The sequence below is a fragment of the Phoca vitulina genome, unplaced genomic scaffold (assembly GCF_004348235.1).
Source record: "Phoca vitulina isolate PV1807 unplaced genomic scaffold, GSC_HSeal_1.0 scaffold67, whole genome shotgun sequence".
In the NCBI taxonomy this organism is placed as follows: Eukaryota; Metazoa; Chordata; class Mammalia; order Carnivora; family Phocidae; genus Phoca; species Phoca vitulina.
The window spans coordinates 5566373-5590792 of NW_022589770.1; the positions used below are offsets into that span (position 1 = coordinate 5566373).

The 24420-nt window shown below is 40.5% G+C and overlaps 1 protein-coding gene across 5 annotated transcripts in view; it reads left to right on the forward strand.

Annotated features, from left to right (window-relative positions):
• FREM1 (FRAS1 related extracellular matrix 1) overlaps positions 1 to 24420 on the forward strand; it is a 143067-nt gene that overhangs the window by 111115 nt on the left and 7532 nt on the right. For all 5 annotated transcript variants that reach the window (XM_032392475.1, XM_032392474.1, XM_032392477.1 and 2 more), the window contains 4 exons: positions 4382 to 4646; positions 12935 to 13349; positions 19263 to 19461; positions 20202 to 20346. In XM_032392475.1, the coding sequence (XP_032248366.1) occupies positions 4382 to 4646; positions 12935 to 13349; positions 19263 to 19461; positions 20202 to 20346 (1024 nt within the window). The remainder of the gene's footprint in view (positions 1 to 4381; positions 4647 to 12934; positions 13350 to 19262; positions 19462 to 20201; positions 20347 to 24420) is intronic.

Here is a 24420-nt window from a genome sequence, read left to right on the forward strand (position 1 = left end):
CTCCCTTCCTCCCTCCTTCCCTCCCTCGCTCGCTTTCTTCCTCCCTTCCTCCCTCCCTCCCTCGCTCGCTTTCTTCCTCCCTTCCTCCCTTCCTCCCTTCTTCCCTTCCTCCCTTTCTTCCATCCATCCATCCATCCTTTCTTCCCCCACTCCTGTTCTCCCTACCTCCCTCTCTTTTTGACTTTCTTTCTTCCATCCTTTGTATCTGAAATTCCATCATTTATGATTTGCTTCCCTGACTCCTCACCTGCTCTGCCTGGCAGCTATGAGATTCATGAGAGTAGCCCATCTATTTGTTGTTTTTAGAATTTCAGAAAGCCTATTGGAAATCCAGCCTTGCCCACAACATGGCGGCACAGGCTGCTTTAAGAGTCAGGGTTTTCTGCTATAAGTAACATTTTACCAAATCAATGTGATAACTCTAATTTTATTTTCAGGAAGAGAGTTGTTACTTGAAAACGAAGTTTCAGGGGCGCCTGGCTGGCTCAGTTGGTTAAGCGACTGCCTTCGGTTCAGGTCATGATCCTGGAGTCCCGGGATCGAGTCCCACATTGGGCTCCCTGCTCAGCGGGGAGTCTGCTTCTCCCTCTGACCCTCTCATGCTCTCTCTCTCTATCTCATTCTCTCTCTCAAATAAATAAATAAAATCTTTAAAAAAAAAAAACGAAGTTTTAGAGGAAAAGCATTTCCAATATAATAATAAAAAGAAATATACATTTTAAAATTTAAAAATCACAAAAAGGAACTCTGTCACTGAAAAGGTTAGACTGTTGCTCTTTTCACTGTGAAAGTGCTAATACCAACTCTTTTGGGGACAAGGGAGAACACGATGGGATACAAAGCTGCTCTTGAATTAAGCAGACCCATTGGTATAATAGGACTCAGCAGCATATAAATGGTGGGGGGGGGGTGAAAAAAAATACTGGGAGGGAAGCTCAACAAGGCAAAGTGTAAGCCCTTGATACCCATCTGTCACTACCCCATAATGTTGCTTAGAGTTTATGTGAAGAAGGTATGTTCATTTCTTGTTCATCTGTATCATCCCAGAATCTCTATATTCCTAGGACCAAGCATATTCTTGGATCTTCAGTGCATTCTTGATTGACAGAATGCTTCCTTTTTTGCCTTGCTGCCAGGAAGCTCGGAGGGCAGTACAAATCTTACATCACGTGTGTGATAGAATTACAATTATCCTGAATCTTTCTCTTTTTAGTTTTAGTCAGCTTGATCGATTTTGAGATGTTTATTTGGGGTTCTAAAATAACGTATTTTATTTGCTTGTTTCCTGATTGTAAAATATGCTCCTTGAAGATGGCCAATAAGGGACCCTCAGAGAAGCTAGATATTATTGTACGCATTTCTTTCTTTCCGCAAAAGGAAGGCTACTATGTTCATCATCAATACATGTCCAGGCAAAACGTAATGCAAAATGTAATGTAATGTATCGTGCAGACAGCTAATGTATTAGGACAGACTGCCCTTGGCTACTAAGCACGATGCATTCACTGGGGTGAAGGAGAGTTCTGTTCTGTGCAGCCATCTGGGGATTTTTTCCAACTAGAAGATCCTTCATCTCTGAAGGCCTCGGAGTCTCTCCGGAAATGAAAGTGAAACGTGGAGAAAAATGAGAGGATGCCTGGCCTGGGCTTGGAGGCCCCTGTCTTCTGCACCTTCCAATGGCTGAATCATAGTCACATGCCCCATTAAGGGAGGCTGGACAGTGGGAAGTCTAGCGGTGTGCCCAGGAAGAAAGGAAGACGAGGCTGGCAAGCGCCTGGCCAGTCTCTGCCACAAGTGACGTGGGATTCTCTTCTGAAAGGATTTGTGAATGCTTACATCAAACAGATATATTAACCTCCTAGCATTTTCAGAAGTTCCAAATTCCTTCCCTTTGCTTCTTTTTACATTGTAGTGTGTTTTATATCTATACGGTGTTGTATTTTTTAAAAACTTAGTGTGAATTTTCTCAGGTCATAGCATAACTTGATGACTGTCATTGTTCATCTCTGAATAAAACTACCCTGAATACTTAGACTAAGCCATAACCCTAATACTGAGCATTTGGGTTATCTCCATTTGAGAGCGATTATAAATAACATCTGGCCTTCCAGTTGTTCCGTGTCTTGTGATGTGCACACTGGCAAAAATAATGTGGAGATCTTTGAGAGAAGCTTAAAGGGACATCATCTGCGGTTGACCTTGAACCATACTCTGCTCTCACAGTGCTGAAAAACTGCATCGAGGGAAAGCCCAGATGCTCTTCCTCCTCTCAGATCCATCTTCTGCTCCTGGTGAAACATTCTGTGGGTGATTTTTGTGTCCCCAGCTTTGTTCATTCTTCTTACTCCCTTGATGTATTCATCTGGACTCCCAGGAGGCAAGCCCCATCTGGGGCCCAGGTTTTGATTTAAAGTTAGGATGCTCTTTGATTCTCCATTGCACCTAAGTTGGATAGCATTTTGAGTTAAAAGCACCAATAATCTACCAAAAAGACCAATTTAATCATCTGAAACAGTTTCTCAGTCTTAGCACTATTGACATTTTGGGATAGATAATTCTTTGTTGTAATGGACTTTCTTACGCATTATTGGACGTTTAGAAGCATCTCTGGCCTCTACTGACTAGAAGACTATAGGAACCCCCAGCTATGACCACCGAAAATGTCTACAGACATTGCCAAATGTCCCCTGGGGGCCAAAGTTGCCACTCATTGAGAACCACTGGCCTAGTTGTACCTCCTTGATATTTTATTTTTTTGTTTCCTCATGGGACTGAATGTCTTTTCAAATTTTATTGACAATTTGTATTTTTAAATTTAGGAATGGCTTAGCATTTAATTCACACATATTTCCTCTTGGATATTCATTCTTTTAGTATTGATATTTAAGAGCTCTGATACATTACAGAGAAGCAACCAAATAATCTAGTGTTCAAATTTGTGCTCTTGAGTCAGATGGCTAGAATACAAATTCTAGCTCCATCTTTTATTATTTTTCTAAGATTATTTATTTATTTATTTATTTGACAGAGAGAGAGGGAGGGAGAGAGGGCGAGCACAAGTAGGGGAAGGGGCAGAGGGAGAGGGAGAAGCAAGCGCCCCTCTGAGCAGGGAGCCTGATGCAGGGCTCGACCCCGGGACTCCAGGATCATGACCTGAGCCAAAGGCAGATGCTTAACTGACTGAGCCACCCAGGCACCCCTAGCTCCACCTTTTATTAATTGTATCATGATTAACAAGTTAGTTAGCATTTTTCTGTATCTTAGTTTCCGCATTTATAACCTGGGAAATATTATAATACCCTACCTCACAGTTGGTGTGAAGGTGAAACAGCCTTACCCCTGTGTCTGGCACAAAGTAGCAGCTCAATATTAAGAGTTATGATCATTTTTTTAAGTGAATGAGGTGAACAAAATTGGATTATCATCCTTAGTTTGTAAAACTGCACCATTCGTCCACATGTGACCCACATCTCCTACATCTCCTTCACTCATGTATACATTTCATACACTCATTCATTTGTTCTCTTTTAAATACATAATACACACCTGCGCAACCACCATACAATTCAAGGACTGGAATATTGACAGTAATAAACATCTACCCATGGGCTTCTCCCGTCCTTCAGAGAGAACCATCATCCTGAATTCTGTGTTCACATTCTTACTTTTGTTTATGGTTTTCTGGGACTTGCTCATGCAAGGAACAAATGGTAACAAGCTACCTCTGTGTTGTCCCATGTGGGCTCTAGTTCATTCGTATCGCTACCATATGCAATTCAGTTGTACGATTAGACCACAGTTTGCTTACATATTTACCTTTTAAAAAGGCATTTGGGTTGTCTCCAACATTTTCAATGAAGACAGGGCTGCAGTGGCCATTCTGGTACCCATCTCCTGGGGGCCGGTGTACGCTTCTCTCCACCACACAGCTGGAGTGGAATCTCTGGGTCACGACGTATGTGAATATTCTACTCTTTACAGCATAATGCCAAATCGTGTACCCCTTTACATTCCTACCAGAATTGTACGCGAGCTTCTACATCCTCTTCAGCACTTGATGTCATCAGAATTTTAAATTTTTGCAAATCAAAGAGTTACAACATGGTTATAACTTCTTGTGATCTTGATTTGTGTTTCCACGGTGATTAATGAGATTTGAACCTCTTTTTGTATCTTTGTTTGCCGTGTGTATTTCCCCTGCTGTGTCATATCTGCATCAGTCTTTTGCCTTATTCTTTTATTAACCATAATTGTATCAACCTTTCTATACCACATTAACTTTGATTTCTGCAGTTTGGCCTTTGCTTTTTACATTTGCCTTTGGACGTTTTTTTTTTTTTTTTAAATTTGGATCTTGACTGCAAGCTTTTCTGCTGTGCAGGTGATATTGCCATCCTCGTGAAACCGCTGGTGGTGTCTAAAGGTGACCGAGGTTTCTTGACGACCAGCACTCTCCTTGCTGTGGATGGAACAGACAAACCCGAGGAACTACTCTATGTCATCACCTCCCCTCCGCGCTATGGCCAGGTTGAGTATGTCCGCTATCCTGGAGTCCCCATTACAAGCTTCAGCCAAATGGACATAGCAGGACAGACAGTCTGCTATGTACATAAGAGCAAGGCAGCTGTCTCCCGTGACACCTTCAGGTGAGCCCCAAAGAAACTTTTCAGAACCCCTTCTCCGAATGAATGCTTAGATAGACCAAAGGTGACAGAAAATGAGTTCTTTTCCAACTCTGATATAGCAGTGGTCTTCTACTGCCTAGATGTATGAAAGGTGGAGGTGTACAATGAATTGAACAACAGCAAAGCCAGAAAGTGTTTAAATAAAAACAGTTGTTATATATTGTTGTTTAAAAATAAAGCACATCTAAATCTCAGCTGTTCTAAGGGGAGGGATGTAAAGAGCTGAGAGTCCCAGCTAAAGAGAGACATAGAAAACTAATTTCCTGCTTTTTGGGGGTATCTTTTTCTATCTGAAGAAAGGTATTTAGTAGTAAGCATTTGGCACAAGCAGACATTGCCTTTTGTCAGGATATGTTCCAGGAACTATATCATAAAGCATGTTGTCATAAGGTGGATCATGTTTCCCCCTGGAAACAATGTTATAATTGGGGGCTGTTTCAGAATTCTGTATCAAATAAATCATTGGGATGAATAACAATCCGGTGAAAAGACAAAGATACAACATCAGTGAAAGTCCACGTTCATTTAAGATATTGAAGTCTATTTCCAGTCACATAAAGCAAGACAAACTCTAGAGGAGCTGTTATTTAGCAGTTCTCAAAGCTGGTTGATCTCAAGGTCCTTGATAGAAATCCATATCCCCAGGGCTGGGATGAGAATCTAGAAATCTTGGAGTGAGCATCCAGCTCTTATTTCAGCTCAGGTCATGATCTTAGGTTCCCGAGATCCAGCCTCTTATTGGGCTCCACACTGGGCGTGGAGCCTGCTTAAGATTCTCTCTCTGCCTCTCCCTCTGCCCCTCCCCGTAACACCCCCCCCCCCACACTCGCTCACTCTCTCTCTCTGTCAACAAATAAAAAATAAAAAGAATCTAGAAATCTTGGCTGGACTAGCCTTTGGGGGAATCATTGTACATATGCAGTCCTGAGTTTTACCACTTAACATGGAGGCCCTGAGACCATTGGTTCATTAGCCATATTGAAGAACTTCTGAACCCCAGTACAGTTTTCACCGTGTCAGAATACAACTTCCAATGGGGCGCCTGACTGGCTCAGAAGAACATGCCACTCTTGATCTCAGGGTCGTGAGTTTGAGCGCACGTTGAGTGTAGAGATTACTTAAAAATAAAATCTTAAAAAAAAAGAATGCAATCTTCAAAAGAGCACTATAAACTAATGTAAATGTAGCATTTATCATAATCATACATTTTCTCTCTCTAAATTCAATATATTTGCTATGATAAACATTGTTTTAATGTCAGGAAAGATGATTTTGCTTGCCTTTTTGGAATTACGATTTGGAAAGATGATTGGGACAATCGACTGTTAAAAAAATTGGGGAAGTTTGATCTAATATTTTCTTTTTTTTTTTTCTCTTGACAAAATGTCCTTAACAAGTAGATAATCATTTGGTTGCTCAATATCTAAATAACAATTCAATGTTTGAGTGTTGCTGGGCATTAACTAAAACGTCAGATGTGGGGATTCCTTTTCATGCTGGTTCTTCTGCTCCAGAAGTGGTAGAGTAGAGCTGTTAAGACATAGGCTTTGGGGTCAGTTACCACCTCCATTACTTACCACTCTGTGGTCAAATCACACCTCCTCCTGTGCTCTTGTGTCCTCTTTGTGAAAAGAAATGATGCTCATACTACTTGTTTCACAGGGGTGGTGGGAGGTGTAAATGAGTTTATGCATGTAAAGTACTTTTTAAAATATGTGGCACATAGGAAGAATGAAATAAGTATTAGTTGCTCTTATTACTACTATTATTATTGATATTATTGTTCTTATTATTTATTATATTCTTTCCTTGGCCCCCTTTTTCTGCCAATGTTTACAATACTAAGATTAATCTTGAAGGAGGAAAGAAGTTGTACAAAGAAGAGCGACGATTGTTCTTTTTTTCCCCGGTTACTTAAGGAGGTTGGGTGCTTCTTGGCTTAATAAGTGTATATCAGATTCAGGACTTTTAACTTCACGCCCATTTCTGGAACTGCTTATCCCTGTCCATTCCCACTTTCCCCAATCAGTGCCCATGGGAGAGTCTGCGGAAGACGTTAATGACTGTTTGGAGAAACCAGTGAGCCTGCTGGAGAAGCCAATCAATGAATGCATATAGATGTCCAGAAATCAAGCTTAGATATTAATTAGATGGTGGTGAGGAGCAGAGAATGAAATACAAAATTTCTGTATGTGAGGATTGATGATACTCTAAAAATTTCCTAATCCACATCCATAGAAAGTCATATGAGATAACATTTTAGAAATTATTTATCCTAGGAACTTTTAATTTTTATTTATTTATTATTTTTTTTTTAGAGGGGAGAGGGAGAGAGAGAATCTTAAGCAGGCTTCATGCCCAGGGCGGAGCCCGACGTGGGGCTTGACCCCACAACCCTGAGATCCTGACGTGAGCCGAAACCAAGAGTCGGATGCTTAACTGACCAAGCCACCCAGGTGCCCCAAGAATTTTTTAAATATTTAGATCTTCAAGAGAGTTACTGGGAAGATTGATAAAAATACATTCTTGACTCTCACTCCAGAGAGGTGACTTTGCTAAGTCCAGTCTTGGGCCAGAAATCTGTATTTTTCAAAGCTCTCCAGAGGATTCTGATGTAGTCAGGACTAGCAATCACTGGTCTGGTCCAGTCCATTGTTCCAAGTACATTGTATGGAGCTTTGAGGATTTACAGAAGCCCTCTTGGGGCCTCCCAGAGACAGAACATGAAGGAGTTGAATTGGTGAGGCTCTGGGACCCTCACCCTAGTTTATTGATAGAGCTTTGTTTTGGTTCTTTTATTATTTTTTAGTTTGTTTTCCACACTGGGCTCCTGGGCAGGATTTTCTTTTAGCAAAAAGGCTCTGGCTCTATTTCCCAATGTGAGTAATTTGCACCACTGATGATACAAAGATGCAAAATGATGTGGGTTGATACAGGAAGAAAGCAATAAATGACAGGGAATCCAGGGTGAGAAACTAGTCCCTTGTAGTTCTGACAGTCCTCCTGATTGTTTCAAGAAAGAAGTCTCAGGCTGGGGCTAGTATGGTTTTAACAGCTCTTCAGTATTAACTGCTTTCCTTTTTAGCAGACAGTACTGGCCTTGGGTTCCAAGCCATTGGGCCACAATACCTAGCTAGAATTAAAAACACTGTTTTCTTGCATTTATTTCTGCAGTATTTATGGTGATTAGGTTTTTAGTAGTAAACATTTTCAGCTTTTCTAGTTAAAAGATTGCCTCTTAAATACATTTATTTAAGTACAAGAGTGAGGTGACCTAAAGCAAAATAGTAATAAGAGGACAGGTCGTACAAGAAGATGGCAAAAATTATGAAGGTGTTTGAAGGACTCAAGACTAGGAAACAAGGGTCGAAAAACATTGATTTAGTCCCATCCCTTCATTTACGCATAGGAAACCTAGTATTGCTTGAGGGGCGCCTGGGTGGCTCAGTTGGTTAAGCGACTGCCTTCGGCTCAGGTCATGATCCTGGAGTCCCGGGATCAAGTCCCGCATCGGGCTCCCTGCTCAGCAGGGGGTCTGCTTCTCTCTCTGACCCTCCTCCCTCTCATGCTCTCTCTCTCTCTCAATAAATAAATAAAAATCTTTAAAAAAAAAAAAAGGAAACCTAGTATTGCTTCAATACCTGTGATGCCTCAGGCAGTGTACTAGACTCCTTTTTGTCTATCATTTCCCTTAAGCCTTACGCCACTACCTTGAGAGAGATGATATGTTCCCATTTTATGCACGAGAAAACCAAGGTTCCAAGAGGCATTGAAAGTCATCTACATTGACGTAACTGAGTATCAGCTGCACTGGGGAGAAGATCTCATTTTTAAGAGATTTTTCCATTGTACCAAAAATTCATGGAGAAAATGCACCTGTGTGAAGAAACCCCCTCAGTGGGTCATTCTGATGTTTGGCGGGCAGTTTTACATGTTTATAATGGAAGAGCCTAACATCTGCCCAAGACCCTTGTTTTAATCTTGTCATTTCACTCCCCCAGTCATGGGCTGCTGTGTTGTTTGTCGAGCGGAGCTAAACCAAAGCTGAAAGTCGGTCTTAATGAAAGTGTGTGATCGTGGTGCTTTTTAAAAATTAAATATATGCAACCAGTCTAATCACCCAAATTTATGTTGCTTGCTGTTAAATCTGGCAAGGAATTTGGCTGGATAGAGGAGATAAATTCTGCGGCAGAGGATTTTTGCCCCCTTCTCTTTTTTAATGTAAGATATGGCAGCATTAATTAAACGGGGGAGTTTAATGGTCAGATTTTACCTTCTGCAAAAATATTTTGTGAATCCTAAATTTCCCCTGCATTGTTTGGTGCTGCTGGCCTGGAAGAAAGATTTGGCAGCACATTCGAGGACAGATGACACCAAGTGATTAGCAAGCTGACTTCAGCTGCTGCCAGCCGGGGACTAAAAGAACATGCTAATGTCCTCCATTTTGACATGCTGGCTGGACTTTGTTTTTTTTTTTTCCTGAGGAACTGGCTCTATTTATGATTCCATTTTTATCTTTTAAATGCCATGACAGATGGCAGATTCTTCAGCCAACTCTATTGCCAGGAAATGCAGAAAGCCTGAAAGCACCATGGTAATGGTGAAATCAGACCAGGCAGGCACACTAGACAAATCTGAGAGTCATTCCCCAAATTTCATGAGGACAGTGGTCAATCCTGGCTGTATCTCTTTTCAGGGGGGGCTTAATGAGGGAAATTAAACAAAAACGGATCCCCAGAAGAAGCTGCTACCTTGATACCACCAGCTTCTTAACCTTGGAATGGCACTGTTGTTTTAACACTTGAAAATAGATTTGGAAGGTTTCTTTGGGGGCAGCGGGGGAAAGCATTTGGAAGATCATCTGGTCAACCTTGGCAGACGCGAACAGCACTGACCTTGGTGCCCTTGTTCTGCTAGGCTTATTTTGACTGGGAAGCCAACCATGACCATTCACCCTGTCTCCCTCTGATAATGTTTCTCTGCCTGTGACTGGTTTGCATTGTTACTTGTGAAAGTGGAATGAGGTGTTTGATCCAGTCATGTTTAGAAATTTCATCCTTTTTACCACTGGCTTATTAGCTTTCGGTCAGCACAGGCAGCTGCCTCGGTGTCCCAGCTGGGAACACTGGCCTCAGTAAACATATTTCTTACTCTTATATGGTCCCTGGCTTCCCTTGCCCTCAGTCCCATCTGTCTGATGGCAGGCTGCCGATTTCCGACGTGGTCAGATCCCCATCATCAGGCAGGGAGGAGTCTGAGACGGACAGCCTGAATCGTAAGATAATTTTAGTGTCCTCACGCAGGTCATGCATTGGTAGATAATTATGGCTGTCCTGAGACTGAGCTTCGAGGCGTTTTCAGAATTCAGTCTCCATAGGGGAAAGTCGGAATGCCCCCTGTGACTCACTCAAGCACCCCTGAAGCTCCTTACTCCCGATCCCCATCTCTCTCCTCCTTTCCCCTTTCTTTTCCACCCATATTTGACATGCTTTTAATGGGGCACAAATTCTTTAATTTCCGTGAATCATACTAATACTAAAAATGCATTTCTTTTCACTTAAATTTGTGCTACTCTATAATAACAGCTGATTTAAAACTTTCCACAAGAGCACATTGTGAGATAGGGACCTGATAGAGAGTAGAGAGCCAATTTATTTGAAATGGGAGGCGTGGAACATGTTTCTGGAGGGGTGAAGTGGAGAAAAGAGAAATTGGAGACACCAAGGGAATGCCTAGTCTCCTTTTCTTTTACTTCGGGCTAGATGATAGGCTCCAGGGAAGGAGACCTGGAAAAGTAACAGGAAAACAACGGCATAAAAGCATAATTCCATGAAAAGCTCTCCCTGAGAAATAGATCATGATTTTCATCTTAAAAATGCATATCACTTGACATTTGAAATTGCCAAAGTGACTAATAAGTACAAAGATGACGAACACACAGACACTTTTCTGGGTGCGTTTCTTCTTGCTTTTTCAAAAATAACTAATTTTGTAAACACTCATGATCCAGCAATGAAATTCTCCTATTTGCTTCAAACATACTTAGTAAACGTTTAGCTTTACAAAAGAAAAACTGATTGTTTTATTTTAAGGAAACTATGTGATTTCACTCAGTGTACAATTTTAAAGTTAGTATCTTTGTTCAGATTGTAAAAATAATGCTGTGGAGAAAAAAACCCAGGTTATATTCTTTAGAAGTCAAGGTATGTGAAATGTCAAAAATTTGCTTTATTTGATATTTTCCACTTACTGAGTTCATTTAGCAAAAAGGAATAGATTCGTTTTTCCGTGCATCACATCGTATTTTTCCTTGTAGGCAGTCTTATCAACTAGATAATTAGAAAGCTCAAAAATTTTAGCTTAGCCTTCAAAGTGAAATCTCTGCTCAGCCAAACTCCTGTTCCTTTCCTTTCTGTTCAGCTGCTCCTTTCTCTGAGCCCTCTTCCTCAGGCGGGCTGTCGACTGTTTGTGCTCATACAACCTGGTTTCAAGCAAAGCATCAACCCTTAAACCCTGAAGGACAAGACACATTTTACAAAGAGTAAAGAACTTGTTAGTCAAATTTGTCAGATTAGTAAAATAAATATAAACCTCGTATCTTCTCTAGTTAAAAAGAAAAAAAAAATCCAAAGAAAATTCTTTTATAATTTCAGGTTATATTCTACGAAAACATTTTTTTAGAGATTTTTTTTTTTTACATCTGTGGAATATAAGAGTATCTCCTCCATGAATATTTCTAGCAACCACAGTACGTGGAGAAAAACTAACAGATACAACTCCATGATTATTTCAAAGTACACCTCTTTGGTCTACAGTGAATTTGTCAACTCCACTTGGGAGTAGTGATTTGCTAACTTTTTGGAGTTTCAGTAGTGCATTTGGTTTGCTTAATTTCATGATACTCTCAATTGCCTTTCAAATCAAACTTACACATGGACATGTTCTAAAGATCATTTCGATTGGTTTTTGTGTTGACATTGGCAGTGGTGGGTGGACTGGATTTAGTGATCAATAAAATCAAAAGCACATTATGGAATCACAAATCCAAGGGTGTGTGAGAGATTTTGTGTACCTTGAGTTGGTATCATTTGAGCTTTCTCTTTATCATTCTGCAGTGGTGCTCAGGTACCACAAGTCTGTCTTTGTGGTTTGTTAAACTGGCCTGTATTAAAAACTCTGTAAGAGCAGGAGGTATGGGGTCCAGAAACCTGGTTCTAATCCCAGCTTTGTGTCCTACCTGCCTTATGATCTCCCACTATGTTGTGTACCTTTCTGCCATAATTTTTTTTTCTTTAAATTAGGTAAGTAATCCTTGTCTAGCATAACTCCCATATATATTGCAAGGGGCAAATGTAGAAGCACAGGAATAATATGAGATTAGAGCATCACATGATGTTTTAAAGTTAGATGGTCCTTAGCAATCGTCTGGTCCAATCTTTTACTTTCCAGAAGGGTGAAAATGAGGCCCGGGGAGGGGAGATGAGTTAGGCATGATTACGTGGCTGAGTAAAGTGATTTGCTGTTAAGAAATTTGCCACGAAGGGAACGCCTGGGTGGCTCAGTCAGTTAAACGTCTGCCTTCGGTTCAGGTCATGATCCCAGGGTCCTGGGATCGAGTTCTGTATTGGGCTCCCTGCTCAGCGGGGAGTCTGATTCTCCCTCTCCTGCTCCCCCTGCTTGTGCTCTCTCTCTCTCTCAAATAAATAAATAAATAAATAAATAAAATCTTTTTTAAAAGAAGGAATTTACCACAAAAATACATGAATAAAATGAAATAGCCAAAATCAGTCATTGGATTGGCCCCCAATTACCAGTCTTAAAAGCTTACCTTACTAAATGCCTACAAAGAAAATACAGTTGCAAAATTATAAACATATAAAATGAATGTACTCTTCAAACTCATGCAAGGGATCTACTTGTATGTGAAATTCCTATTTGGGGCAAGGGATTCTAAATGCTGACGAGCCTGAGAAATCCCACTGGCAGAATTAGGCTGCTCCATCACGTGAGTCTGCCGCCAGTGTTGAGAAAATACTTTTGGGCATAGAATGTTGTAGGTAATTGGTGTGCTACCTAGTGACTGGTTTAACAGATAGACCAGTGTCCTTCTGAAGGATCTGCCCTTGGGTTTTCGTTTGAGTCCCAGCACGACATGTCCTTAAGTAAAAGGTGTGTATTGTTATCATTCCATTCCAGTAGATGTGACACAAGATTACATGCTGAAGGCTGCCCTTCCCTCTCTTTGCCAGATTCCTCGTCAGCAATGGCCTGCAGACCAAGCACGGGCTGTTTGAGATCACACTGGAGACTGCGGACAGAGCCTTACCTGTGGTGACCAGGAACAGGGGGCTGAGACTGGCCGAAGGTGCCATAGGCCTGCTTTCCCCTGACCTCCTCCAGCTGACCGACCCTGACACCCCAGCGGAGAAGCTCACCTTCGTGTTGGCCCAGCTCCCACAACACGGCCAGCTTTACCTGCGGGGGACAGAGCTGCTTCAACACAACTTCACTCAGCGGGATGTGGACAGCAGGGATGTGGCCTACAGGCACCTGGGAGGGGACTCCCGGGTTGACTGCTTTACCTTTGTGGCCACAGATAGGACAAACCAAGGCTTTGTTGTGGATGGGAGAGTGGGCCAAGAGCCTGTGTCATTCACCATCCAGGCAAGTATGACAAACTCACGGGTCATTGGCACAGATGTAGAGAAAACAACTTTTCTCTATTCCTTCCTTCTTCCTTTTTTTTTTTTTTTTTTTTAAAGATTTTATTTATTTATTTGTTGGAGAGAGAGCACAAGCAGGAGGAGCGACAGGCAGAGGGAGAAGCAGGCTTCCCGCAGAGCAGGGAGCCTGATGTGGGACTCCATCCCAGGACCCTGGGATCATGACCTGAGCCGAAGGCAGACGCTTAACCCACTGAGCCACCCAGGCGTCCCGACCTTCCTTCTTTCATTAAAATATGTGCTGTGCGGTGGGTCTACAGCATGCCAGGCATATTAATGTGGACATAATAATGCAAGGCATCAGACACATTCATATGGGCAAGACCGATGCGGTGCCTGCATGCAGGCTATGAGCAGGAGTCCGTGGTAAGACAGAAAGAAGCAGAAAACATGGGCTTTGGAGTTAGACTTGACTAGGTTGGAATTTATTGACTAGGTTTGCCATTTATTAGCTGTATGACCTTAAGAGAGTCCTTTAACTCTTCTGATTCGACCTTTCCTCCTTTGAAAACCAGGCCTTATAGCATTGTGGTGAGAATAAAATCAGATTAGATATGGTGGGCACTAGTATATGGCCTGAAATATATTAGATATTCGATATCTTGTCCCTACTGTTGTAATATCTAAGTGTACTATTATGACGCTGCCTGTTGGTTCGCATCATCTACTGGCATTTTAACGGTTTTCCATTGAACACATGAAAACGTACAAGGCAGCATCGATATTACACGTGAAATGATGGGAAAACAACTGTAGCAGCTACGAGTGTTGGAGCGTTAGCTGTGGGTCAGACCCACTTCACGTAAAGCTCATTTCTTTCTCAGGAAGTTTTATTATCCACATTTAATAGGTGTTCAGGAGTTCACAAGGTCAATAATGTGATGAAAACCATATAAAGACCCCCAGTCTTTCTGATCCGCAGTTCTGTGCCCTTCCTCTGGCACCGCTCTGCCACAGTTGTGCTGGCTAGTAGGATGATTTGGGGAGGCCATAATGTGTTTTTCTTTTTTTAGTCAAAACACATCAAGCATGCTCTGTTTCTTACACCCTTGAATCCACTCTCCTTCGATGTAGTTTATCCTGTTCTACCCACTTCTACCAACTGTAGAAGAGATAAATCTGCGGGTCACTGCAGGATACCTTCTGATTGTGTAAAATAATCATAATTTTCCCTTTCTCTTTAGTCTCTGTATTGGTCAGGGTTTTCCAGGGGAACAGCACAAATGGGATGTATATAGAAAAAGGAAAGGAAAAAGAGATTTATTTTCAGGAATTGGCTCACCATTGTAGGGTCTAACATGTCCAAAATCTGCAAGGCAGGCCAGCAGGATGGAAATCCCAGCAGGAATTGATGTTGCAAGTCTCAGTCCCAAAGGCAGTCTGGAGGCAGAATTGCTTCCTATCTAAGGGACCTCAGTCTTTGCTCTTAAGGTCTTCAACTGATTGGACAAGGCCCACCCACATTATGGCGGGTAATCTGCATTACTCAAAGCCAACCGACTGAAATGTTAATCACAACTAAAAAATACCTTCACAGCAACATCCAGCCTGCTGTTTGACCAAACAAGAAGCATCATAGCCAGCAAAGTTGATGCATAAAATGAACAATCACAGTCTCTATCTAAGGTGGGATCTGAGTAGAAAGGTGGGGAGTCATGGTAACATAGAGTGGATGCTGGATGAGTCTTTGGCTCTAGGAAGGCCCAGAAAAATGTCATAAAATTATGATGCACTGGGAGAAGAGAGAAGGTACTGATATCATTGACACAGTATTAAAGAAGTACTTTGTATGTTGTAAAATTATTTTTAATTTTATGTTTTGTTATTTGTCTCATCTCACTCTTCAATCTATCAATATATTTTTTCCTGACTCCTCACTGCTCTCACTAGGTAGAGAAATGTCACTGTACTGTCCAACCAATAATACTTTTCTCAGTCTATTTGGCTGCAAATTTATAGGAGTTGTACATTCTAGTACGGGCATAAGAGTTCCTTCCTACCCTGTAGAGTAGAGAAGGAAAAGAGAGTAGAATTTAGAAGAAGTATCAGCCTGGGTGAGCCTGGGTGGCTCAGTCATTAAGCATCTGCCTTGGGCTCAGGTCATGATCCCAGGGTCCTGGGATTGAGCCCCGCATCAGGATCCCTGCTCGGTGGGAAGCCTGCTTCTCCCTCTCCCACTCCCCCTGCTTGTGTTCCCTCTCTCGCTGTGTCTCTCTGCCAAATAAAGAAAGAAAATCTTAAAAAAAAAAATAAAGAAGTATCAGAACTTAAATCAGGCCTGTCCCAACACCAACACTCATCTTACAGAGCATGGTTATTGTAAGAGAGTGATCTCTTGGTAGTTGCAGAATTTACTGATAGGAAAGTGTTGGATATATGTTGTAAAGACTTTTTTCATCCAAAGTACGAGGTATGTTTTGCCATACAATACAGTTATGTGTAGATAAGGAAAGCCTCAAACTTTCTCCCATAATTCCCCCAAATTTTCTGGTCTTTCAGAGCAGAGAGGTCAGGCAGTTTAGGAATTAAGTGGCGGATGCCCCTCAGTCTCTTGCCTTCAAGAGCTTCTTTGGTAAGACGATCTACTGTCCACCACTGAGTCACGAGTTTGTCCAAATAAATCTCCCAAGTGGGGGTGCACCACTCTTATGGTTCCATCCTGAGTGGAACCGAGGGCAAAGCCGCGGGACTTCACAAGGATAAAACACAGCTGCGTTCTGCTGATACCAGCGTGCACAGCCTGACATCCATGTTGTAGGAAATCATGGCTGTCTGACCGGGACACTGCAGTCTTGCTGCAGTGAGTCTTGTACTCTTCTCTAAATGGGGATGGGGCTGGTGGTGAGGGAGGAAGGACCAGTGTCGCTGCTTTCTATGGTTTGCGCGTGTCTGAGATGATTTTCAGTGAACCCAAGTTCTCAAAGGATGTAGCCTTTTTTCTTTAAAAAAAAAATGCCTTGGACTCCAATATTTTCAAATGCTTCTGATCTACTAAGCCAGAAGACCTATTTTTGAAGAAATTTAATGAGACTAGGGGCAGGTGTGACCAAAGACACAATAGGAGACCATGTAACCAGAGTTTTTATTTTTAAAATATTTTTTAAAATATATTTTAAATATATTAAATATTTTAACATATATTAAATATATAATAAAAATTTTAATATAAAATATATATAAGTTATATTTATATAAAGATTTAAATATAAACAAATTAAATATATATATAAAAAATATATATTTTAAAAAATATTTTTAAAACAAATGATCCCAACAGCCATTTATTCCTTTTGTAGCACTTTTGATTTTAAGGAAAATACAACATAAAAAAAAAAACCACATCTGCACTCAGCTGGTTATAACATTGAGGATTTCTTTCATGGCTCTGAGTATTTTTATTTTTCTCACCTGCCATTCACCATCCCTCTTACTGGCCTACTGGCCATCATGGTTGAAGGGGCTTCTCCCCCAAAAGGCCATGATAACTATTTGACTCCCTGCCTCCCACCCAGTTGCATAGCTCTGAGGTTGTCATGCACACTTTTTAGGAGAAGAGAATGACTGTAACTTTTGAAAATTGTTGTTGCTTTTTTTTATTTGTAAAATAATTGTTTATTGTAAAGAATTCATAAGCTACAGAAAGGGACAAGAAAGAAAAATGCTTCATAATCATACCACTCAAAGATAACTACTTTTGGGGCACCTGAGTGGCTCAGTCGGTTAAGCGTCTGCTTTTGGCTCAGGTCACGATCCCCGGGGTCCTGGATTGAGCCCCCGAGTCAGGCTCCCTGCTCAGTGGAGAGTCTGCTTCTCTCTCTCCCTCTGCCCCTCCCCCTGCTTGTACTCTCTCTGGCTCTCTCTCAAATAAATAAAATCTTAAAAAGCAAAAAACAAACAAACAAAGATAACTACTTTTGGTGGCTTCCTTTCATTCTTTTATGCTGTGCAATTAAAAAAAAAAAAGGGAGGATATTATATGTACTGTCAAGCATATTGCCTGTTTCTACTCTTCATGATGTTATAAAAATTTCCTAATGTCATTAGATCTTTCTTGAAAACATAATTTTTAAAGGTTGAATAGCATTCAGTGTCAGGTAGAGATGGTTTATAAATCCCCTCTTGGACTTATAGTTTTATGGATTTTTTTGTTAATTGCTATTATAAATTATATTTAATGAACATATATATGTATATATGTGTATATATATATATGCCAAATTTAAAATTTTCACTAATTTGCACCCCTCCAGCAAAAGATAAAAATGCCTGCGCCTCTAAACAGTTACCAACATGATGTATGATTATTTTTGTAAGTAAAAAAAGAACCTTGCTAACCTGAGAGGGAAAAAAATATTTGGTTGTTAGAAAATTCCATATAGAAATACGTAATGAAGCCTGATATTTCCCCCACCCCAAGACAACTGAACAGGTTTGTGTAAATGCTCCCAGAATTTTGTCTATGTATGAACATATAGATGAACAAAAATGGTACTATAGTCATCTCCTATTCTACAACTTACTGGTTTTTTTTGTTGTTGTTGTTTGTTTGTTTTTTTACCAGTTCACACTCAGTTGTAGAAATTATTTATTTTCAGTTCCTCCTACCTCGGTATTTAAAATAGCTGAATAATAGTTTATTACATCATCCTATATATTATCCTATACAAGACTCTACAAGTCTTATCATGGCACTTACTCTTTACTTAGCTAGGGTGAACCAAGATTTACTACAGTATCATTCTGGGATAAATGAAGTTAAGAATTGAATGGTTAGGAGTAATAGGAATGGAGACCATGGTCCCATACTTGTTTTCCAGTATGAGTGGTGAACTGTGCTTCTCCATTCAAACCTGCTCCTTCCCTAACTTCCAAGTCACTTGCAAGATGGACCGAGCTTCATACCATACCTGAGTGAGGCCTTTTGCCGTGTTTGAGCCTCTGTGCCTCTTGCACTCATGAGCAGTTGCCCATCCACTCAGTATTTTTGCAAATTGAGTCTACCTGTTTAGTTACCTGGTTCTCATCCTCAGTGAATTAAATACACAAATGCCTATAAATAATCACTTTTCAATTTTTTCTTAAGTATTTCTGGGTTTTTTTTGTTTGTTTTGTTTTTAAGAGAGAGAGAGTGTGTGCGAGTGGGAGGGGAGGGACAGAGAGAGGGAGAGAAAGAATCTTAAGCAGGCTCCATGCTCAGTGTGGAGCCGACTCGGGCTCGATCTCACAACTCTGAGATCAAGAGTTGGATGCTTAACCAGCTGAGCCACCCAGGCGCCCCAGTGTTTCTGTTTTTTATCCAACATTTATGCCATTTGAGCAAAGACGTGCCCCCAAAACGTTCAATGCATTCGTGATGCATATCCTTATGTATATCTTTATAAGCTTATTTCTATATATCACCAAATACTGGGAAAATGGAAGAATCCTCCTCTGGAGCTAATGTTAAGTTTGCAGTACAATTCTTGGGTCAATTTTAATGTATTCATTCAACAAGTATCCCTTGAGCTGCTCTTCCGGTTCCGGCGCTATGCCAGGGGCAGGGAATAAAGGGAGGGGTAGGGGTGGAGACATGATGTCTGCCATCAGGGGGATTATGTCCTAATAGGAGAGCCAGACAATGGACCATTAACAAAGCTGGGTCAAAGTTTACAATGGAAAGTTAGCCTTTGTTCCAGGCATTATGATATTTACTGAGGATACTGTGAACGAGCCAGCCTTTAGCAGAAGTGAACAAATGAGGACGATAAGGAATCTGAAATTTGGGATAGATTATCATTGTTAACCATTAAGACCCTATGTTGCTTGGAGATGAGAAACCTTTGTATAAGATTGTACATAATTATTGACTATCCAGGTTGACCAGTCGGACAAAACAGCCCCCTACATCACACACTTGAATTCCCCTTCTCAAGTGGGGCTCCTGAAAAATGGCTGTTACGGGATTTACCTCACTTCCCACGTGTTGAAGGCATCAGACCCTGACACCGATGATGATCTGATCATCTTTAAGATTTTACGAGGCCCCCAACATGGACATCTGGAGAACACGACAGGTACTGACTTCCTTAATCCTTGTAATTGCTCATCTTAAAATACCCCATAGCTGGCAAAGCTAGAGAGTAATTTAATTAAGTGTAGGCCCATTTGGTAAACACTCCCCAGGGCTTACTGATAGATGCAGTTTATAAATCAATATTGGTGCTAAAGAGGGTTTGAGGCTGAGCTTTCCAAAATTCATCTTGAGTGGGAGAATCAAATACCGATACACAGCTGTTTATTGTTTACAATTCTTTTTAACATCCAGATTATAAAATATTCAGAGGAACACACAGCGTCAGGACCCATTTCATACTTGTGACTAATTTCTTTTTATCAGGAATTCTAAATGTTGTCAGTTCATTAACCAAAAAAAAAAAAAAAAAAAAAATTGGGAGGGGTATAATGGTTTCTCTGGATTGTATATTATTTCTGCTTTATGAAGACAATGATCAAAATATGTCACTAAAAAGGATGGCACAGAATTAGAGATTTTATTACTGTATCTTCCTACTTTCCCTCTATTTTTATATTTTCTTTAAGGCACAATATTTCTGAGCCAAAGTAAATTTTAAAGCTAATTTAAGCTTATTGCATATGAGTTTTAAGATGCTTGCAATAATGTTAATTTCTTTAAAAATATATACTTTGGCTGTTTTTAAAGCTGTGCTTAAAATAAAATAGCCATATAATTTATCAGCTTTTACTTAATATTTTGTTTGACTCCCCTTGAAATTCATTCCTTTCTTTCTTGTAGGTGAATTTATCCATGAGAAATTTATCCAAAAGGACTTAAACAGTAAGACCATTCTTTACATCATAAACCCATCTTTGGAAGTGAATTCAGATATCATGGAATTTCAAATCATGGACCCCACAGGGAACTCTGCGACTCCTCAAATGTAAATGATTTTGCTTATTTAGTGGTCTTATACATAATGTCCAGAATATATCTGATTCTGAATGTGAAATATTCTTTTCAAACAAAATCCAAAGATCAATTGGTAGGCCATTTTAGAAGCTCATCGAATTTATTTTGGAGAAAGAGTTTTCTTTCTAATGTATGATAATGGGAAAGCCAGTAGCCTTATAGGGTATGGGAATATTAAAAAGTTAAGGTATAGAGTGCTGGATCATTCATATTACTCATGTAAATGCATATACTTTTGCACACAGAGCGGTTTCTGTCTTGATAATTCACTCACATCCAGGACTGAGCTTGCAGGCTCATGGACAAATCGTGCAGCAAGAGGTCACTCTAGGACTGCGTTAGTAACCAGTCTTTGAAAATACCTACAGCAGGAAGAATGGGGTAGTCAGGAAGGGTCCGCAAAACATCTCTTACCTCCAAAGAAACAAACAAACAGAAAAACCTCCCAAATGATTACTTATGACTGCTTCTATAAATTAATAAACAGATCACAGGTAAGATGAAGACAGTGTAAAAGGGAAAATAGACTTGGAAAAATACTAAGGGACACTTCGAAATTGTATGAAATGTACAACAAGGGTAACATCCTCACAATGAACAAGATGAACCATCCTAATATTTCTGACTGGGCCCCTGTTCTAAATTTCTCTTGAATGTAGAGCTTTAATAACTTACCAGTTATCAGATAATCACAGAAATGTTAATCAGAGTCCGATTCTCCTTATGCTGTGTTTTTCTTTTGAAATTTGACACCCTTCCCAGTCCTCTCATAGAAGAATTGCTCATTTATCCTAATTTCAGTGTTTGCTGTAACCTTGTAAAACCACACACCGTAAGCGAGTACAGCCCCTTTCTGGACCTTTTATGACAGAATATGGACAAAGGAAGAAAACAAATTCACCTCTGTTCTCGCCATTCTTAGTTTTTCTGACCCTGAATTGTAGTTCCAACAATTGCCAGCAGAGGTCTCTATAGTCATTGTTAGAAAAATGGATCCTCAGCAAAATTCATTCCCGGAGTCCCGCCTCCATCTGCCCTGATAAAGGGTAGTACCTGGCTCAGATTCATAACATTCACAGATTTTTATTGAGTGGCTATCATATGCCAGGTTCACAGTACTAGATGCTGAGGAAATAGGCATGAATAAGGAAGACCTGGGCTTTGCCATTAAAATATAATCATGAATTTATAAAACTAAAATGGAGGACCGCCACCCATTAAACTGATCTTGTCCAAGAGAAATGATTCCTTGGCATTACAATCTTTATAGAAAATATATTACCAAATTGCAATTTCAGACGAGTGTCTTCCAGTTCTCAAGAAAATGAAAAAAAGTCCTGCTCCAAAATCATTAATAAATTGATTACATTTGCTTTTTAATAATTCAACTAAAGAACGGGACTATGGACCGGACTTGTTGGTGACCTAATGCTCACCGCTGCGCCTCCACATGTGAACGTAGCTTGGCTGACAGGATTTTTTTTCTCCCGCAGTGGGGCTAGATTGATGCCGCTTCAACTGCACACCCTTTTCATTCCTCATTGTCACAAAGGACATTGCTTTTGAAGATGATTTATGTTGTTAAGTAATTCTCAAATTCATAGGAGAATCACAGAAGAATTTATAACCTTAATTGAGGCTATTTTAAATAGACTCCTGCTTCTGTGATACCAATTTTCATGTACCTTGCTAAAGAGATTTCTAAATCAGCTTGAAATGATTGGAACCAACGGAACAAGATGATGCAAAATATGCCTGCCAGGGGTTAACCCAGAAGTCATTCTGATTTGATTCTGACATATAGTGTTTTCTTTAGAGTAGGAAGGGGAGATAGAAATTACTCAGCACTTCCCTTCATAATTTGTGAGTGGTATAATTGTCCCTAACCTCATTTATAAATAGATGGTTTTTGGAGCAAGAAGCCCATTATTCCAGTAAGAAACAATGTTGTGAATAGTCGTCTTTCCAAAACAGCCCACAAGAGCCTAGTTACATGCACAATATATATAACAGGTATTTGCAGTACAATTGTTTTCTACTCTGTTTCTTTTTTTTTTTTTTAAGATATTGTTTATTTATTTGAGAGCGAGCGAGCGAGAGAGCGAGCGAGAGCACAAGCGGGGGGAGGGGCAGAGGGAGAGGGAGAAGCGGACTCTCCGCTGAGCAGGGAGTCCGATGCGCGGCTCGATCCCAGGATCCCGGAATCATGACCTGAGCTGAAGGAAGACGACTGAGCAAGTGAGACACCCAGGCGCCCTCTACTCTGCTTCATTGCTCTTCTTTAATCATCACAACCACCAATCAGTTAGATACCATCATAATCCAGAGTTTATACACGAGAAAACTGAAACACGGAGATAGGAAGTGACTCATCTAGGCTCATGCAACTAATTAGTGAAGGAGCTGGGATTCAGGCCCGGGATGGGTGGCTCTCAAGTCCACGGTTTTCCTTATTGCACTAAAGAACTGCTTGCCCTCTCTTAACAAGTCAGCTAAACTGGCCTCCTGCGAAAGGAGCAGCAAACTTATCTCCCTTCTTTCTCTCCAATCATTGGCCACCTAGGCAGCAAAAAAGGAGGAATCCATACTCTTCAAGGACTTTATGTTTTAGGTCTTTTTTTAAAAAAAGTAAGTTACAGCTATTAATATGAATGTGTGCTCCATGTCCAACACACTGGGAATTATGGTATAGATAACAAACAAAAAGCCACTGGACTTAGAATCAAAGAACAGGGCTCGAGCTTCGGGTCTGCCATTGACCTAGGTGATTGTGCAAGCCTTAGTTATCTCTTCTGTCAGATGAGGGCGATACCACAATTTGTTAAGAGAAACAAATGAGATAACACATGTGAGAGCATCTTGTACATTTAAAGTCCTTGACAAATGTAACTTGTGGTGGTGATTGCTGTTGTTCATTCATATGAGTACAAGACTGACTATTTGAAGAAGTGTCCTGGAGACATCTGGTGGCCCATCTCTAATTAGAAATCGATTCTGAGATGATTCACAAAGTAAACAGTCAATATGCTTCTTCATCAATAAGCTAAGTCTTGTGTAATTTTATGTTCTTGTTTGGCTTGGACAGGATGAATAGATTAATATTCCATTTATTTGGAGGGGTGAAAACCTTCTGTAATAAAGCTAAAGGGAACATTGGGTACAATCTGGAGCAGAAAGGAGGCTCTTTTAAAAACCAAGAGGGACCCATGTTCAGAATCTTGATTGCTAGTAAATTTTTGCTATTGCAACATTTCTATAGAATATTAAATCTGAAGGGCCAATAGATATTCCACAAGAAAAGGTGTTAGGAAATCTTGATTTAATCAAGTTGTTGCTAGCTAGCTAGCTTGCATGCTATTTAACTACATCACATCCCAGAATCATGGAGATGCTCCTATGGGAATTTCTGCAACAGGGATATAGTATGTAGCGTATCTCAACTTGATTTGACTATAGAACCACCACTACCCCACCCCAGACTAGCTCATGGAACAAATTTTTCATGGAATACATTTGGGAGACATTTTATCATAAATAGAAATTATTTTATAACACGGAGATTCATGGAAATTTGCATAAAGATTTAGATTTGGCCAAGTGCCTAAATTCAGGCACCGTGCTAGGTGCTTTCACATATGTTGTCTAATTTAATCTGCAAAATACAATCCTCTGAGGGTGATAAGGAAATCAGGCTCAAAGCATTTAAGTAATTGGCCAGAAGTCACGAAAGGAGTAAATGGCAGAGCCGAAAGTGAACCCTGACCTCGAGACCTCAGAGTGAGCGCTCATCTTATTGGCTCGTGCCTTGGCGTGACTCACTCACACGCCGGAGCGGTTCTCTAGCCCCGCTCGCATCTCAAGATGGGCCGCAGAGCTCCCAAACTCAGCTGCACAGGACTCACGCTGTTCAAAAAATGCCTTTGCAGACCACAGAATGCAGCCAGCTTCTGACCAAGGCAGTTTCTTCACGCATCTCCTGCATTCATCTCTTTCATGTTCTCACTGGGGACAAAAAGTGAACTTCAAAAGAAAAGTTGACCCGTGC